This window comes from Gekko japonicus, unplaced genomic scaffold (assembly GCF_001447785.1).
Source record: "Gekko japonicus isolate JY-2015 unplaced genomic scaffold, Gekko_japonicus_V1.1 scaffold2356, whole genome shotgun sequence".
Taxonomy (NCBI): domain Eukaryota; kingdom Metazoa; phylum Chordata; class Lepidosauria; order Squamata; family Gekkonidae; genus Gekko; species Gekko japonicus.
The window spans coordinates 167,062-185,427 of NW_015169249.1; the positions used below are offsets into that span (position 1 = coordinate 167,062).

Below are 18,366 nucleotides of genomic sequence, written 5' to 3' on the forward strand. Positions count from 1 at the left end.
AAGGTGGACTCTGTGGCATTATACCCAGCTGAGACCTCTCCCTTCCCCAATCCCACCTCAAAACCTCTAGGGACTCCCCAGGCCAGGCCCCAAGGCTCCCTCCCTCCCTGAAAGGCCAAAGGAGGCCTGGAAAGGGCCCTTCCCCCACACCCTTTGACTCACAGAGCCGGTTAGAAGCCTCTCCCCCCCCGCCCTGAACGTTCTAACCTCTCTCTCACAGTTGGTGTCTGAAGCAGATCCCTGCAGAGGCCATTTCAAAAGGTTTTGGGGGGAATTCAGCCATCCCTGGAGGGATTTTCTTAGTTTTTGCATTTTTCTGCAGATACAGGAAGTCTACTGAGTATGTAGGAGAAGCTCCTGGGCCAGAGGGAGCTTCCTTTTCCTGGGACTAAGTATCCGCACGGCGCCATCTGTTGGAGATTAGATATATAGATATGGAGCAGAGGTCCATCGGTGGCTATTAGCCACAAGGTATAGATAGGGACTCCGGGGCAAGTGATGCTCTGTCTTCTTGGTGCTTTGGGGGGGGTCAACAGTGGGAGGGCTTCTAATGTCCTGGCCCCACTGCTGGACCTCCTGATGGCACCTGGTATTTTTGGCCACTGTGTGACAGAGTGTTGGACTGGATGGGCCATTGGCCTGATCCAACATTGGCTTCTCTTATGTTCTTAATTAATAAAATAAAAACATTAAAATTCAATCTAGATCGTCGATGGCATTCAGTGTAACCCTCTCTCCCTCCATGGGGGGGCGGATCATGGGCCGAATGCTATGGAGGCTGTTGCTGTCCTCAACCATAAGCTTGGCAGAGCATCTGTTTTGCATGCCCTGCGTGACTGTACTAGAATGCTTTGTTTCTGAATAAGTCTATTCAAGTCAGTGACATTGCTTATGGGTTTTGTGCAGTTCATGAATAATCAGCCCATCCTTTAACTGGGAGGGTGGGGCAAAAAATCTGAAAAAGAAAGAAAGAAAGAAAGAAAGAAAGAAAGAAAGAAAGAAAGAAAGAAAGAAAGAAAGAAAGAAAGAAAGAAAGAAAGAAAGAAAGAGACTGAGGTGCTTATTTCTGAGTAGATCTGCTAGCTGATGACTGAACCTGGTTTCCTGTAGTTTTCCACTGGGAATAGATCCTCACGGAGGACTTTCCTACTAGTGGACCTAATCTTGAAGAAATAGAATGTGTCCTTTCTGCCAGCTGCCCAAATGTTATGTGCACCATTGCAACTAATGAACTTACTTCCTACAACCAGTGCTGAAAATAGGATACTAATTACCAACTCTACCCAGGATATGGCATGAAGTACTCCAGCTTGTTTCCTACTGCCAACATAGCCTAAATCTCACTGTCCAAAGTAGGTTCTGTTATTCATGCTGATATCTTTCTGAATATGCTGATCTCAAGAATTTTGCACATTTCCTAGAACACATGCAGTACCAAAGAGCATCTGTTCATTTGGCCTCCCATCCTAGGAAGCAGAGAAATAATTAGTTCACCAGACATTCCTTCCTCCTTTTGCAAGTCACCCTTCAGGAACATCACATAATGGGACATTTCACTCCCCACTGTGAAATAAGCACATATTAACTAAAGATTATCTGCTTGACTAGAGTAGGGAGCCAAGCTTCTGTTTTTAAGGCTAGAGAACTGCCAGCCCCCTCAGGAATAAAAACAGCAACAAGAAGGAAGGGCAAAGTGAGTGGTAACAGAATGATTCTGCATATAAATTCAAAGAGTAACATTGATAAAAATCAAAGAAGGTATGGTTACTCAGAATGCTCCCTCTAAGCTGTGGAGTCTTGTGAGCAAAAATTCTACTTTGTGAGCTACTGGCATGAAAGCTGTGAGCGAGTGATTTGGCTACTGCATAAATTAGTTTGCTCTGGAGACATTCTTCCTGAGCTAAGACAACATTATGTGAGCCGGTGGCTAAAAAACTGTGAGTTAGCTCACACTAACTCACCTTAGAGGGAACACTGGTTATTAGATGATGGGAACTCACTCAGCTGAAATTGTGTGTGTATTCATGTGGTCACTGTCATTCTGACTTCAAGTCCTTCATGCTGTCATTTTTTGGCAAGGAAAGAAATGGAACACTATCTACTCATCCACAAATTTGTCATTTGTTCGAATTGAATAAGATGAACATGCTAGGTCTTCAAAGGTCCTTATCCTATCTGGGGGGGAGGGGAAAGTTGATTAAACTGTGGGCTTTCATATGCTGCAGAAAGCTCGGCATGCAGAAATCAGACAAAGAGATGAGAATGGATTGTACCTACATCTAGCTACCTTGGTAGAGCATGCAGTAACACATCCAAGAAACTTGAACTAACAGACATATCTTCAGTAGGATATCTTTCCTCCTTCCCTTTGCGCACATATATATAAAGTATGTATGCTTTCCTCCTGCAGGCTGGCCTCTGGCCCTTACTAAGTATGCACATATAACTGGATATCCACATTGCCCTTTCATTTCCACTTACCTACAATGTCAAGTATCTTTTCTTCTTCTGTTCGTATCCCTCCCATTACTCACTACCACCATCCTTGAACCCTGTAGTGTGCTTTTCTGTTTTTGTCAAGGCTGCTTTCTATGGTCTCAGAGCTAGTTTATATTTTGCCCCAGTACTCCACATGTGGTGGAATGCAGAAGACAAGGGCTCATGGGAGTACATTCGCACTCCCATAATGCGTGCTAAGTTGTGGTGAAGGGGAGCCTGCCCCCATGTTCCATCCATTTGCGCCAGCCCTATGTCATATGTACAAGCCAGATGCTTGCCCTCATGGTCTTATCTATGTATGCCTGGATGTGGTAGTCCAATGGTTATGGGGGAGTTGGCTGACTGAGATGCTAGCCGGAAGGTCACTCTGAGACTCGATGGTGTCCAGTTGGCAGCTGTAGACTCTGTAAAGAGCCTTGGGGTGTGGTTGGATTCTGCACTGTTATTGGATAAACCAGTGTTTATGGTAGCACAGTCAGCATTTTTTTCACCTGCGCAAGGCCTGCCAACTGGCTCCTTATTTGTCTGGGTCAGACCTTGCCACATTGATCCATGCTGTGATCACCTCCAGATTGGGCTAGTGCAATTTGCTCTACGTAGGGCTACCCTTGAAAGTGTTTCAGAAACTGCAGGTGGTTCAGAATGCAGCTGCCAGGTTGGTGACTGGAACATCATGGTCAGCTCATATGACTCCAATTGTGTGGCAGCTGCACTGGCTAGGAACAATAATGGTAGTTTAACAAATCAACAATACCTCCTGGATCTGATCAAGTATATTTATCTTAACTGTGTATATATAATTATTAACTGTAAATATAATTATTCATTATATTTATTCCATGTTTGATCTTGGACAGCCACTCTAATTAGAATTAGAATTAGATGTCTAAGTGCAGCATGCTGACATGTGATACTGGTTTTAAAGACTGTACATATATAGAAATAGTTCTGTTTGTTTAGTTTCCTTTCTCTCTCCCCCCCCCCATGAGTAGGAAGATTTGTATAGTTTAGAGAGACAAGTTAGCATCTTTACATACATGCAGAATCAAAATGCTACATATATAATTGGCACAAGACTCAACAGAAGCAGCAGCTCATAGAAAGGTTTACAATTTTCTGTCATGTTCACATTTGTCAGCTCAGAAAAAACGACAGCCCCAAAATTCAGTTGCCAATGTAAAATAAAGCCGATTTTTGAAAATGAGAGCCACCTAGTGGAAACAGTGCTATAGTTAAACCAGTGAAATATTTGCTCTCTTTTTTAAAATTCACAGATAGTTGATCGCAATCAACCAAAACTAACAATATTCATAAGACATCCCAAGAATCTATTAAAGAATATGTAGTTCATTATTTGCAGAAAGCTTTGGCAAAAAATCATAACATCCATATAATAAGGGAGCCCTTAGAGAGTCAGAGTGGGAAAGAAAAACAGCAGTGCCTCAGGACTAGTATTAGCTTACTGGAAAAAGAGAAGAGAATCAAAAGCAATCCATGGTGTTTATCCACCATCATTGCAGTGGGTGCTACTTTTCCTGTGTAAACTGTACCATATTAGATTACTGTGTTGAATCAGCAAAGACATTGTTGGCTCAGGCAAGAGCTGTCATGTTCAGCTATATCGTGGATGCAATTTTGCTTGTGTGAATGTTTGGTGGGAAACTAATGAAGAAATCTGGTGTGGGTAAGGGGACAAAATCACTTGCAAAACTGAATTACCAGACCAATCCGTCTCTCCACCTCCACCTCTGTCTCTCCACCTGCAGTTTCTTTAAATTAGAGACATTGGCTGGGCTTTGTTGATGCCTATGGAGCTCAATTGATTTACTGCCTCTTGCCCAAATAGCTGGGAAATAAGCACAACTTGAAGCAGCTCTGCATCTAAGCTGCAATGCAGGCTTGACCAAGCTTCAGCATCATATCCTTCTCAAAAACGCTTCTAAAATATTTTTTAATTTATTTTAATTTAGTCTTTTTATTTAGTTAGCTATTGGTAACATTCAGCCTGAAGAAGAGCTCTGAAGAATTCAAAAGCTTGCACACTATAATGTCATTTGGCTGGTTCTAATCAGGGCTTGTCTTCTTTCCACCATACCTGTTAGATCGCACTAACAAAGGACTCGTAGAGTGATTCAGCAAGTGATTCAGCTTTATTGGAAGTAACGAACAAGCACTAACTCAGTAAGAAACCAGAACGGAGAACAGTGGGAGCTTATGCTCCTTTTAAACATAACCGGGCTAATGTAGCCACGCCTATTTACAAATAACAACCAATGAGATTGCTTAGTTAAGGACCAATGAAAGTCTTTCCCTCGCAGGGAAAAGGCACAGTTCTGATTGGTCGCTGTTACGAAGCGACCAATAGGAAGTTCACTCAGAGGAGCCCTGGTCTGGCTCGAAGCTTAACATAGGAGTCCTATGAGGTGATTCATGTAATCGTTTCAATACATTACAATTCCTCCCCCCTAAGTTAAGTCATCATCCATTTGTTTTATTATTTACATACATTCAAGTCAATGCTTAACTTGCCACCTCCCACCCTTTTGTGATTCATCCAGGCCACCACAGCAGCCCTTTTATGGTGGAGCCTGTTCTCAAAATCCCAGAAGCACTCACAAGCAGCATTCACTCTAAGCTGAGTTAGTGTAAGCTAGCTCACAGTTTTTTTAGCCTCCAGCTTGCACATTTTTTGCCTTAGCCCAGGAAGGGATGGCTCCGGAGCGAACTAATTTCTGCAGTAGCCAAATCGCTCCCTCACAACTTTAATGCCGGTAGCTCACAAAGTAGAATCTTTGCTCACAAGACTCCACAGCGTAGAGGGAGCATTGCTCACCAGCTGAACAAAACTGAAGACCCCTGTGGGTTAAGTGTTAGATCGCGCTAACAAAGGAACCGTAGAGTGATTCAGCAAGTGATTCAGCTTTATTTAGAAGTAACGAACAAGCACTAACTCAGTAAGAAACCAGAACAGAAAACAGTGGGAGCTTATGCTCCTTTTAAACATAACCGGGCTAATGTAGCCACGCCTATTTACAAATAACAACCAATGAGATTGCTAGAATAAAGACCAATGGGAGTCTTTCCCTCCTAGGGAATGGTATCGTTCTGATTGGTCGCTGTTACGAAGCGACCAATAGGAAGTTCGCTCAGAGGAGCCCTGGTCTGGCTCGAAGCTTAACATGGGAGTCCTATGAGGTGATTCATGTAATCATTTCAATACATTACAATTCCTCCCCCCTAAGTTAAGCCATCATCCCAATTGTTTTATTATTTACAAACATGCAATCAACCTTTGTACATCAGTTATTCCAACAGTATTTACACTCATAGTCCTTCAGATAAGTCGGCATTTGCCGCGAACGCTGGGACCTGCGGAGCGGTGCAGGCTCCATGGGCAGACAAGGTTGTGGGTCAGAGTGGGGTTCACTACAGCCTGGATCAGGCACAGACTCGACTGGGATTTCAGCCCCGCACACAGGGTTCTGCCCTGACTCGGGGACAGTACCGGGCCTTTCGGTACTCACCGCCTGCTCTGGGGGTGTCCACTCGACATCAGGGGATTCAGCCGTCGGAGAGTCAGCGCTGTCCCTAGCCCAACGTCTCCTTAACTGATCTATGTGGCGCCGCCATATTCGACCGTCAGCTAACTGCACCACATACATTCGAGTACCCACAGAGTCGGATATAACCCCAGGAAGCCATAAGTGCCCGTTTGCATAATTTCGTGCGAAAACCTTGTCCCCTTTTTCAAACATGCGCACCTTCGGTTGCGCCGTGGTACGCTCGGATTGCTCTTCAGTGAGGTCTGGGTGCATTCGGTTCAAACGGGTCGTGAGTCTCCGCCCCATTAACAATTCGGCCGGACTACGGCCTGTAGCACTACAGGGGGTGGTGTGCTGCAGCAAAAGAAAGGAGCCCAGCCTCTGGCTCCAGTCCCCTTCGTCCATTTTACCCAGGGCCTCTTTGGCCGTCCTGACCATCCGTTCGGCTTGGCCATTAGATGCCGGATGGAAAGGGGCCGAAGTCATTTGGCGTATGCCATTACTCGTGAGGAAGAGCCTAAATTCCTCAGACACAAATTGAGGCCCGTTGTCACTGACGATGACGTCAGGCAACCCGTGGGTGGCAAAAAGTCGGCGGAGCGCATGGATCACAGCAAGTGATGTGGTCGATTTCATATGCACGACCTCCAGCCATTTGGACATAGCGTCCACCACAATTAGGAACATTTGCCCTTGGAGAGGGCCAGCAAAATCTATATGCAATCTGGCCCAGGGTTTACCAGATGACTCCCAGCCTTGGGGTGTAGCTTGTGGGGGATCGGGTCTGACTTGCTGGCATTTGGGACACCCTCGTACCCATTCTTCGATCTCTTTGTCCAGCCCCGGCCACCAGACATACCCTCTGGCCAACGCTTTGGTGTGTACCATACCGGGGTGACCCTCGTGCAGCGACTCTAACACTCTCGTCCTGAGTTTGTCAGGAACCACCACCCTGTTCCCCCATAATACACAGCCCTTAGAAATGGATAGTTCATTTTGACGGCTTTTGTAAGGGCCGAACTCCGGTTCAACGCTTCCAACCGGCCACCCCCTCCAAACCCAGTTTAATACTCGGGACAGCACGCTATCCTTGGCCGTGTGTGCTGCAATGTCCCTGGATGATACCGGGGGTCGAGGAAGCTCCTCAATTGCCAAGACCTCACAGGCGGGGGCAGGGTCTGCGCCAATGTCCGGCACCGGGCACCGGCTGAGGGCATCCGCATGCCCAATCGCTTTCCCAGGCCGGTGCTCTAAGTCAAAATCATAAGCCTGCAAAAATATCGCCCATCTAAGCATGCGTGGGGACATGATGTTTGGCAATTGCTTATCGGGCGCAAAAATCCCCAGTAGCGGCTTGTGGTCAGTGACCAGCAAAAATCGTCTGCCAAAAATAAAATCATGGAACTTTTTGACAGCCGCTACCAACGCCAGACCCTCCTTGTCTATCTGGGCATAGTTCCGCTCTGCCGCAGATAGTGATCTAGAATAAAAAGCGATAGGCGCTTCGCTCCCATCAGGCATCAGATGGCTTAAAACTGCGCCTACTCCAAAAGGTGAAGCGTCAGCAGCTAACACCAGGAGCTTGTGTTCATCATAATGCGTGAGTACGGCATTAGATGTCAGCAGCTCCTTGACTCCCACAAAAGCCTTTTCCTCGGCCTGCCCCCACTTCCATTTTGCCTCCTTGTGCAAAAGCGCGTGCAAAGGGGCCGCCACTGATGCCTTATGCGGTAAAAACGCATGATAAAAATTCAGGAGTCCTAAAAAGGATTGGAGCTCCTTCTTACTCACCGGCCTGGGGGCGTTTTGGATTGCAGATACCTTCTCATCCGTGGGGTGGACTCCCTCTGCGTCAATGCGAAACCCCAGGAAGTCCACACTTTCCACCCCGAGCGTGCATTTTGAGCGCTTAACTCTGAGACCGGCATTTTGAAAACGCCTGAGGACCTCTTTAACCCGGTCCAGTAGTTCCTGTTCAGACCCGCCCGCAATCAGCACGTCGTCAAAATAGGGCACTGTGCCAGGTACCCCCCTTAGTAGACGTTCCATGAGGCCCTGAAAAATCCCAGGTGCTACGTTGACCCCGAATTGCAGCCTGTTCACTTTAAAAGCCCCTTGGTGGGTTACAATTGTTTGGGCCTCGGCAGCCTCCGGGGTGACAGGCAACTGCTGGTATGCCTGGGCCAGGTCAAATTTGGCGAAAATCTTGCCACCCCCCAGGGAAGCCAAAATGTGGCTTATTACCGGGACCGGGTACGAATGTTGCTGCAGCGCCTTGTTAATCGTACATTTGTAATCGGCGCATAGTCGTATGGACCCATCTGATTTGACAGGGGTTACGATCGGGGTCTCCCATTTGCTGTATGGTACTGGCTCTAAAACCCCTTGCTCAACTAGTTTGTCAATCTCTTTTTCCACCTTATGTTTGAGAGACACAGGTACTTTCCGATACTTCAACCTAATAGGTTTGACTGACGGATCTAAGTCAAACGCAACCGGGGGGCCCTTGTACCTCCCCAACCCTTCGGCAAATACATCAGGGAACAGGTCGTACAGCATGCCCCATTTATTTTCAGACATCCTGTTAATCCCAGAAATACCAATGCCCAATGGCTCAAACCAATCTAACCCTAGCAGGTTAACCCGGTCTCCCTCTGCAATCAGGAATGACAGTTTAACACATTTCCCCTTATACTCAACAGTAACAGAGTCCCGTCCGGCCAAGGGAATTCGGTTGCCCTGGAAGTCGGACACTCTGGTTCCCGCAGGCTGGAGCCGCCGCCGGCTTCGGTTCGGGAACAACTGGCGCCAGGACGCGGCAGAAATCACCGTCACGGACGATCCTGAGTCCACCTCCATTGTACAGGGTCGGCCGTCGAGGAGTGGAGTCACGGTGATCTTGCCCTGGCTGCTGGTGCGATTTACGGCCGATGCGCTCGACAAGGTCGCCGTCAACTGGCAGCTTGCTTCCGATGCTGAGGAACGGGTCTTGCCTTGGGTGCTGACTGGAGTGCCCCTCTGCGCTGACCGGTTGTTAGTTGAGGGATCCTTCTTTGCTGATCTGCAGACTCTGGCCAGATGACCACGCCGCCCACACGCTCTGCAGTCGACATCACGAGCCCAACAGGAGTCGCGCTGGTGTTTCCCGCCACAACCGGAGCAAGGCTTGACGTTGGTAGTCTTCGCTGGGGTCCGCTTGCCTCGAACCGCGTTGACGTCATCATCCGCGTCTTCGCCCTCGCTGTCTCGTTGAGCGTGTATACTGGGCTCTGCCACCCGCTGGCGGACCTCCTTCGTGGACTTCTCCGCTGCTTCCGCGGCCACGGCCTCTTCGTAGGCCACTGCCCAGGTCAGGGTGGTGCGGGCGAACAGCCTCTGTTGCAGCCTTTCATCTTTGAGACCGCAGACGAGACGGTCTCTGAGGGCTTCCTCCACGTTGTGGAAATTACATGGTCGTGCGGCTTTGCGAAGGGCCGCCACGAAATCTGCGATGGTCTCGCCTCCGGCCTGGTTCCGCTTGTAAAAAGCGTGCCGGCAGGCGATCTCCGACGGTTGTGGAGAATAGTGAGCCTTAAGCTTCTCCGTGATGTCAGCGTAGGTGACAGTTTTAATATCCGTGGGGGCCACCAACGACCTGGCTATGTCGAAGGTTCCCTTCCCGCAGGAACTCAGGAGGCACGCCCGCTTCTTGGTCGCGTCGGTAATGTCGTGCGTTTCCAGATGGAACTCGAACCTGGACAGGTAGGAGTCCCAGTCTTCTGAGGAGGGTTCGAAGCACTCGAACTTCTGGCTTCCAGCCATCGTGGGAGACTTGGGCACCAGAGCTGGTGGCGCCTCCGCCGGATCGGCTGCTGTGCTTTGCCCGCTTTCTTCCGAGTCCGAAGTGTGGATGTCCGCAGGGCTGCCTACCTGCTCTAACATCCCACCTTCGTCGCCAATTGTTAGATCGCGCTAACAAAGGACTCGTACAGTGATTCAGCAAGTGATTCAGCTTTATTGGAAGTAACGAGCAAGCACTAACTCAGTAAGAAACCAGAACAGAAAACAGTGGGAGCTTATGCTCCTTTTAAACATAACCGGGCTAATGTAGCCACGCCTATTTACAATTAACAACCAATGAGATTGCTTAGTTAAGGACCAATGAAAGTCTTTCCCTCGCAGGGAAAAGGCACAGTTCTGATTGGTCGCTGTTGCAGAGCGACCAATAGGAAGTTCATTCAGTGGAGCCCTGGTTTGGCTCGAAGCTTAACATGTAAGTCCTATGAGGTGATTCATGTAATCGTTTCAATACATTACAATACCCTTCAGTTGCCACTTAATTTTTCATGCTAACTGGGCATGTTCCGTTTGTTCAGGGGATCATATTATTTGTCGGCATAGTGTTCCATAGAAATGTTTCATTTATATTTATGTTTAAATGTTCTTCAGCTGTCATACTGAGAAGTGAGCAAAGCAATCCCAAATACATTCTTGCTAATACAGTACATGCTCAGAGCTCAGCTGGTCTCCCAAATACATTCTTGCTAATACAGTATAGAACCCTAGTATGGCTTGATGAATTTCAGAATACTGCCCCAATGGTGCAAAGCTTTTGTAGTTCAGCATCCTAAATCGGCATCCTTGTTTATACGCAGACACAGTAATCTATGATTCATTGGAATACCTTAATTTCTTGGAGTCCTAAATAGTCCTCTCAGAATTACAATGGATCTCCAGACAATATAAACCAGTTCTGCTAGAGAAAATGGCTGCTTTGAAGTATGGACTCTATAGCATCTATTGAAGTATGGACTCTATAGCATCATGCCCCTCCCAAAGCCCACCCTCCCCCAGGCTCCACACCCTCCACCTAGAGTTGGCAACCCTAGCTACTGAAGAAGGGGCATTTATGTTCTCAGCACCCGTTGGGTTCCCACTTGTTAGCTTTATTCTGTTCATCCTTGATTTGTTTGTGTGTTAATGGTGGCAGATGTAAATTAATTCAAGGCAAAGAAACTTTGGCTGACAAAGTAAGAAAATGTGAATTTCAGGCTGTGACAACACTGCTGTAGCATATAGTATGAAATCTACTGCAGCAGTCAAATGTCTTTTATTTTTATTAACTTATTTGCTGGAGGTAGCTGTTTTTTTCCTAATCTAGTTTACAACATAAAAATGCTTACAACAATTAGAATGCAATCATTAAGCCCAATAAAAATTTAGTAAATCAGAACAGCAGCTGGTTAAAACTGAAAATGATAGTCTCAGTTAAAAGGCCTGGCACAACAAGGATATTTTCTGCTTCATAAGTGAAAGACACATTGAGGCTAAGCAAGTATCTGGTGGGGGAGGACTTTCCATAACATGGGGCAATTCAACTGATCCTGGTAGATGCTGACTTGTATCCACAATGATGGAATATGAACAGAGTCTTGTTAGCAGATCGTAAAGCATGAAAGAATAGAGGCTTATATGCAAAAAGACACTTCCAGATAACTTCAGAAAGTATGTCACTTCTTGAGGCGGGGTTTCAGTGTGATGAGAACAGTCACACTGGGAAGCTCTCCCAAGTGTTGACCAGATTGCTGGCTTCCTTAGAGGGGTTCGGGGGCTCCCAAACTCCAATGACAAGCGGCAGCGAGCGGGTGGAGATCTGAATGTGCCCCGATGCAGCAGCCAGCTGAGAGCGCCCATGCAGACATGGCTGCACGCAGTCGTGACTGCCCCGATGGAGGGGGGAGAAGCTGGGACCTCATCCATAACATTGACGAAGCATAACACAGTGAGTACATCTTAAAGCAACAATATCAGAAAATGTACTATCCATCGTTAAAGCCCCTTTAAAGTTTAAAAAGACAATGGAATGGAGGGGTGAAGAATTCACTTCCTGCCCCCTTCCTTTCTTTCTGGCAGCTACAAAGAGAATTCAAAGCAACTTCTCAAATAGCCTCTTGGGCAAAGAAAATAAAGAAAAAGATCTTCTCTACGACTATATTTTGTGGAATATAAAATTGGAGAAAAACTAGTTGAATTTGACTCTGAATCTTGGGGAACAGAAACAGAGTCTCCCCTCGCCCTTTTTTCCCTTGTCTGGAAATAAAAAGAAAGCAGCTGGAACAACATGAAGACGCTGAAAGAAGGACTAAAGTTGTTTATACTTTAAATAAATGGAATATGAAGACTTGATCTCTCAAGGAGAAAAAGGAAATTGGACCTTACCCTATTTTTTTCACTTATTATATTCCCATAACAATTTTTTGTTTTCCTTTGCTGAAACTATGGATCTTTATTTTGTTCTGATTTCAGTGTCTTGAGATGTAAATAATAGATAACATTCCTGACATGTTATGACTATAATAATTGTTGATATATGCTTATTATTGTTGATTATATGCTTATTAGACGTGGTGCCATTGTAAAACTTTGTTGGAAAATATTTTTAGAGATTCTTTGGTTTTAACATGTTGAAAAATGGATGGCACAGATAGACTTCAAAGGGTGCCAAAGGCTTTATTTTCAGATACAATTGAACTTATAAGCATTCAATTATTACAGGTCTCCTTAAAGGATTTGCATAGTTTAATTCAAAATACAGCTATGGTAGTTGTAGAAAGGGCAGTCAACGAAATTTTTTACCCTACACAAGAGGAAACAGAAATGCTGATGCAACAAACTAAGAAGGAAACAGTTCAGATAGCCTGGAACGAGGAGGAAAAAAGACATGACTGTGTAGAGGATACTGAGGAAACCTACAATCAAGATGACATGATCCACAGAATAGAGTTTGCACCTATGAAGAGAAACAAAACTTCCACAAATGTGTACCAGAGACTTTAAAAAAGAACCATCAGTGATGAAATTGCCAAAATAAGGAGTCACATGTCACCTCAGAGAGACAAAAGAAACCAACACTTGGATCTACAAACTACTCTAAAGATTGAGTACAGATGTTTATACTCAGAAGATTTCTACACTTATAAGGAAAAAAGACACAAAATTAAGACTTTAAAACTTAAGAGGAGAAATCAGAAAATCAAGAAGAAGAGGAAAGCTACGAAAGGAATGGGGAATTTCTGAGATTGTTAATGGTGTAAGACCATTACATTAATATCCAGAAGAAAATAAAGAATTATGCCTTTTTATATATCCAAAGAAAGAATTTAACAATATGTTTAGACAAACCCAACCTAGCATTTCGAAAGCAAAGGATTGCAAGTAGATAAATAGGTACCACTTCGGTGGGAAGGTAACAGTGTTCCGTGCACCTTGGATTTTAGTCATGCCAACCACATGACCACGGAAATGTCTTCGGACAGCGCTGGCTCTTCAGCTTGGAAACAGAGATGAGCACCACAACCCTAGAGTCGGATTCGAGTGGCTCTTATTCAGATCATTTATAATTTTATAACAGCCAGCAATGCAAAATAAAAGGGCCAATAGAGTCTCTTACCAGTGCTATAAAAGACGCAAAATAACATCAGCTGAAGTCTGATTGCAGGTAGTGTTTTCAATTTGCAGCTTACAATAGACCCCTATTTTTGATATGCCTGTTTGGTGTAGTGGTTAGGAGTACGGACTCTAATCTGGGAGAACCGAGTTTGATTCCCCACTGCTCTAAGATTCCTTCAGGTAGTGGGAGGGGTATAATTCAAATCTCTTCTTATTATTATATTTTGTACTTTGTTTTTATAAAACAAACCGATTTCATAAGAACATAAGAGAAGCCATGTTGGATCAGGCCAATGGCCCATCTAGTCCAACATTCTGTGTCACACAGTGGCCAAAACCCAGGTGTCACTAGTGGTCCCAGAACTCCAGAAGCCTTCCTACTATTATCACCAAAAGCACCAAGAATACAGAACATCACTGCCCCAGACACAGTGTTCCATCTTTACCATGTGGCTAATAGCTACTGATGGAGCTCTGCTCCCTATGTTTATCCAGTCCCCTCTTGAATCTGTCTGTGCTTGTAGCTGCCACCACTTCCTGTGGCAATGAATTCCATGTCTTAAATGTCATGTGTTTTTTAATTAATATGTACATATATATATGTATACATACATATTTTATACAAGTTTTTTCAGTAAAGGGATTTTGCTCTTTCGGCACATGCTGTTTGGTGTAGTGGTTAAGTGTGCGGACTCTAATCTGGAAGAACCGGGTTTGATTCCCCACTCCTCCACTTGCACCTGCTGATGTGACCTTGGGTCAGTTACAAGCTCTGGCACAGCTGTCCTTGAAAAAGAGCAGTTTGTGTCAGAGTTCTCTCAGCCCCACCTACCTCACAGGGTGTCTGTTGTGGGGAGGGGAAGGGAAAGGAGTTTGTAAGCCGCTCTGAGACACCTTTGGGTAGTGAAGAGCGGGGTATAAATCCAACCTCTTCTTCTTCTTCTTCATGTTTACCACGAGTATGAAATGGAGGGAAAGATCAAAATTAACTGCATATGCACAAATCCAACAGATTCATCACAAAACATAACTTCAGAGATACCTACCCATTCATGTTTTTTAAGAAAGAAATAACAAACATTCCAAACTGAAACAAAAATTGTTTTAAAAATTAAAAAGACAAAAAAGGCAGCGTACATGACATTTGACACTGTGAAATCTGAAAACCATGGAGAAGCAGCATGGAAGACAAAGACGAGTATAGCCATGGAACTCTACTCCTTAGGGGAATAACTTCGCAGGAGATGATTATACACAACAGAAAAACTACATATTTTATGAAATGGAAATGGTCAAGCCAGTCATCTGCACTGGGTCTAAATTTTGTTACACAATTTAGACAGAGTAATAGAGGGCTGCTACCACCAAAAAACAAACAAACAGGCCTTCATCAAGTTTCTCTTGTGTCCTGACTTTGCTAAAATGTGTGCTTCCCCATTACATCATTGCATACTGTGGCAGGAAAATACACAACATATCAGGTCTGTATGGGGATATTACATGGGCCTTGAATTCTGGCAGCAGTCCAGTTTTTTTATCCTAAGGTGTTTTTTTTAATCCTTTTTTAAGGTTCTTACAACAATTAAACAACCAGGGACAGGCCGCACCAAGCAGAGGAGAGCTCAAACAGTTTTGAATAGAAATCCTCAATGCATTTTGATATCTTCCCAGGGAAATGCTGAGAACATACGCACACAGATATTCGTTATAATACAGAAAAGTTGATTGCATACCCTGAGGACATTGGCTTCTAAATAAACGGGCAGTCATGTAGTTCTCTGTACTATTCAGTTCCACTCAAAAGTAAATATGGCTCACTTGCAGATAGAAAAACTGACAGTATACCGAGTAAGGAAGAACTGATTAGCATTCTTTTTGAAGTAATTGAAATGGATAAGTTGAATATGTTTTTGGCGGGAAAATCAGAGGAAAAATTTAAACAGAAATGGCAAAATGCAATAAAATGGTACGAAGAAAAGTTGTAATGCTAACCCCGAATTGTTAGAAAATAAGAGATAAATGTATGTAAGTTATGGAAAACTGAAAATAAAATGATTTTTAAAAAAAAGAGAAAGAAAAACTGTAAAAAGCCAGGCTGTTTAAAATGTATCATTACAGATTGTGGGCGCAAACTGAGGTGATTCTGTTTCTTCCAAGACAGGCTTTCATGATGGACACAGTGGCTCTGCTGTATCACTGGGGCAACCCTGTCTGGTACTTGCTAGTTGCTTTGGGGTTTTGCCAAGTACACTGTGGCAATGCATCAATGAACATGTTTAAAAGATTTCTTCCTCCCATTACAGCTGATCAAGCGGACCCTTGCAAGTTCATGGCATGTGATGAATTCTCACACTGCATAAAGAATGAGTGGACAAAAGAGGCGGATTGTCTTTGTAAACCTGGTTACGTAAGAAAAGATGGACAGCCATGCCGTAGCCTGTGTGAGATTGAGCCAAACCTGTGTATTAATGGTGGCAAATGTGAATTAGTTCCAGGAAGAGGAGCCGTCTGTAGGTAATTAACTGTTGTAAATACAATTTTTACTCTGCAATAACTGTACCACTATAGCATTTTACCTGAGAACCTGGAGAACCTTTGCTGGTCTGAATAGACAATACTGAGTCAGATGGACCAATGTTATGTTTCTACATTTATCATGAACGGTTCATAGGGTACTGTTTACCCCCCTCAGCCACAAAACGGGTCACAAATCAAAACCTACCTCATAGTAATCCTGAAGCAGAAGGTAGAGTGGGATTTAATTAAATATTTTTGCCTAATTTTGGGCACCTGTCATCAAGTTTTGATTATCACATCTACAGCTCAGATATTTTGTTTAGGTGTAGCTTGTTTTGAAAGTCAATAACCAAAAATACTAGCCTGTAATTTTCACATAACGTATTTGATATTTATGGGTAGACTAAGGAAACCATACCTCATTGAAATCTTAGTATATTAATTAGACTAAAAATGAACCCATATGCACCTATAGTCCTTTAGAGGAGTACTGACTGTAAAGTTTTGAAACAGATCTTGCCCCCTGTCCTTGTAATCCACTTTTTGCTGGAGGTGGGGGAGAAGGTACTAAAATGTTTTCTCTAGTAGACAATCCTTATGTTGAGAGCACCTTTCCTTATGTTGAGAGCATGTGGAGTACCAGGTCGTGAGCTCTGATTTGTGGCAGACATCTGGGCATGATGCTGCATATGTTAGGAAAGACACCTATGCCATGTTTCCATATGGGAGATCATGTGAACCAGGACACAACTGGCATTTATTCTGATGACATATTTGTTAAGCAGCTGTTTGTAGTGTTACACACAATTGCTGCAATCATGACAGTCGGTGTGTATGCTCTGTCAATACTCTTCTTCCTTTGACCAGAGGTACACATGGCACCATTCGCTTATAGCTAGCTGTTTGGCACCTCACCTATGAACCAGCCCTGTGGAAAGCTCTAGGCATAGAAGCCCACATTAATTCTGCAGATTCAGTGAGACTGTATCTCTGCCAACTTGATCGCCTTACCTTAGGAGAAGAAACATCGCTGTTCAGTTGTTCTTTGTTCATCTGCATTGACCATAAAGAGATTTAATCTCATGTCATCATATTGTTTCACACAGAAAACTAGCTGAGAGGTGATCCATTTCGTTTAATTTATGACAGCTATTTTTCCACCTATTTGCAGGATTTCTCCTATACTGGAAAGGTGTTGATGAATAGATGCAGGGTTTCGTTGCCCTTGGGTTTATTTTTACATATATTGCTTTGCTTCCCTCTCCCCTCCACATTTTAGATGCCCCGTACATAGAAACAGAGGAGAGCATTGTGCAAAATACGCTCCAGCACCTCCCCGATCCATCGTTCCCAAAGCTGTGATAGTTGGCTCATTATGCTTCATTTTTCTTCTCATCACTTTAATAATTAAGTTACGAAGAAAATGCAAAAACAAGCCTAATTTTGAGTAAGCAGCTCAACCCTTCATTCGCTTTCTTAAAAATGTTATTTCCCTTCAAACTTTTGTCCTGTTAAAGCTGCAAATGAGAAGCCTTACCATAAACAAACCTGTTCTGCCTTGTAGAAATTCTTCTCTCAGCCGATGCAACGTTGAGACTGCTGTAAGAATTAATCCTGTTTTTGATCATGATGAACCCCTCAGTAGTTTTTGCCGTGGGCCATGTAGTGTAAGTGCTTGTGTTAGTTCATCAGAAAGCATTGATCAAGAAACGTTACAAGATCACAGAAACCAAAGAGAGCGTGGAGGTAAAATGCATGCTGAAACTCCTCCATCTACTTACTAGAGTTGTAACATTGTTCTTGTTAACAATCAACTTTTTAAATTATCATCTAATTTTGCCTTCAGTATTCCAGAACTAAAAATACTAATCCCACCAACACTAATAATCTGTGATGTCTCTGTAGCAGTTTCGTAGCCAAACATTCAACTACTGAAGCTCATCTGATGGCCCTTCTGCACGGTGATGTCTGTTCTCTCTTGCTGGCACCGGTAGCTTGTGTAACGGGCAGCAAACACTTACCCTTGTTTTCCACTGCAGGCCACCAGACTCAAAACGACTGAGAAGTTAGTATTTGAAGCCCTGGATTCCAACAGCCAGATGGGGGGGAAAGGTTTGTGGAAATTTGCATAACACCATCACTGTTGATAATGGCTTGGACCCAAGGCTTCTGGGGGAAAAGAGTTCAGAGGCCATTATGACCTTCCTGTCGTCTTTTGAAAACTTCAAAGAGCCACAGCCGAAGGGCTTTTCAGAAAGAAATGCCATGTGATCAAGGGGGCTGCAGTGGAGAGCAGCTGGGCGAATCCAAGCTTTTACACAAGCAGAGCTCAAGCTTTTATTGTAAACTTTGCTCATGTAAGAGAGCAGTGGAACCTTTT

General features: G+C 44.3%; 1 protein-coding gene across 1 annotated transcript in view; it reads left to right on the forward strand.

Moving 5' to 3' along the window:
- Nucleotides 1-18,056, forward strand: part of IMPG1 (interphotoreceptor matrix proteoglycan 1) — a 146,461-nt gene extending 128,405 nt beyond the window's left edge. The window contains exons 16-17 of the mRNA XM_015416486.1: nucleotides 15,773-15,983; nucleotides 18,026-18,056. Coding sequence (XP_015271972.1) covers nucleotides 15,773-15,983; nucleotides 18,026-18,056 — 242 coding nt within the window. The remainder of the gene's footprint in view (nucleotides 1-15,772; nucleotides 15,984-18,025) is intronic.
- Nucleotides 18,057-18,366: the final 310 nt, after the last annotated feature.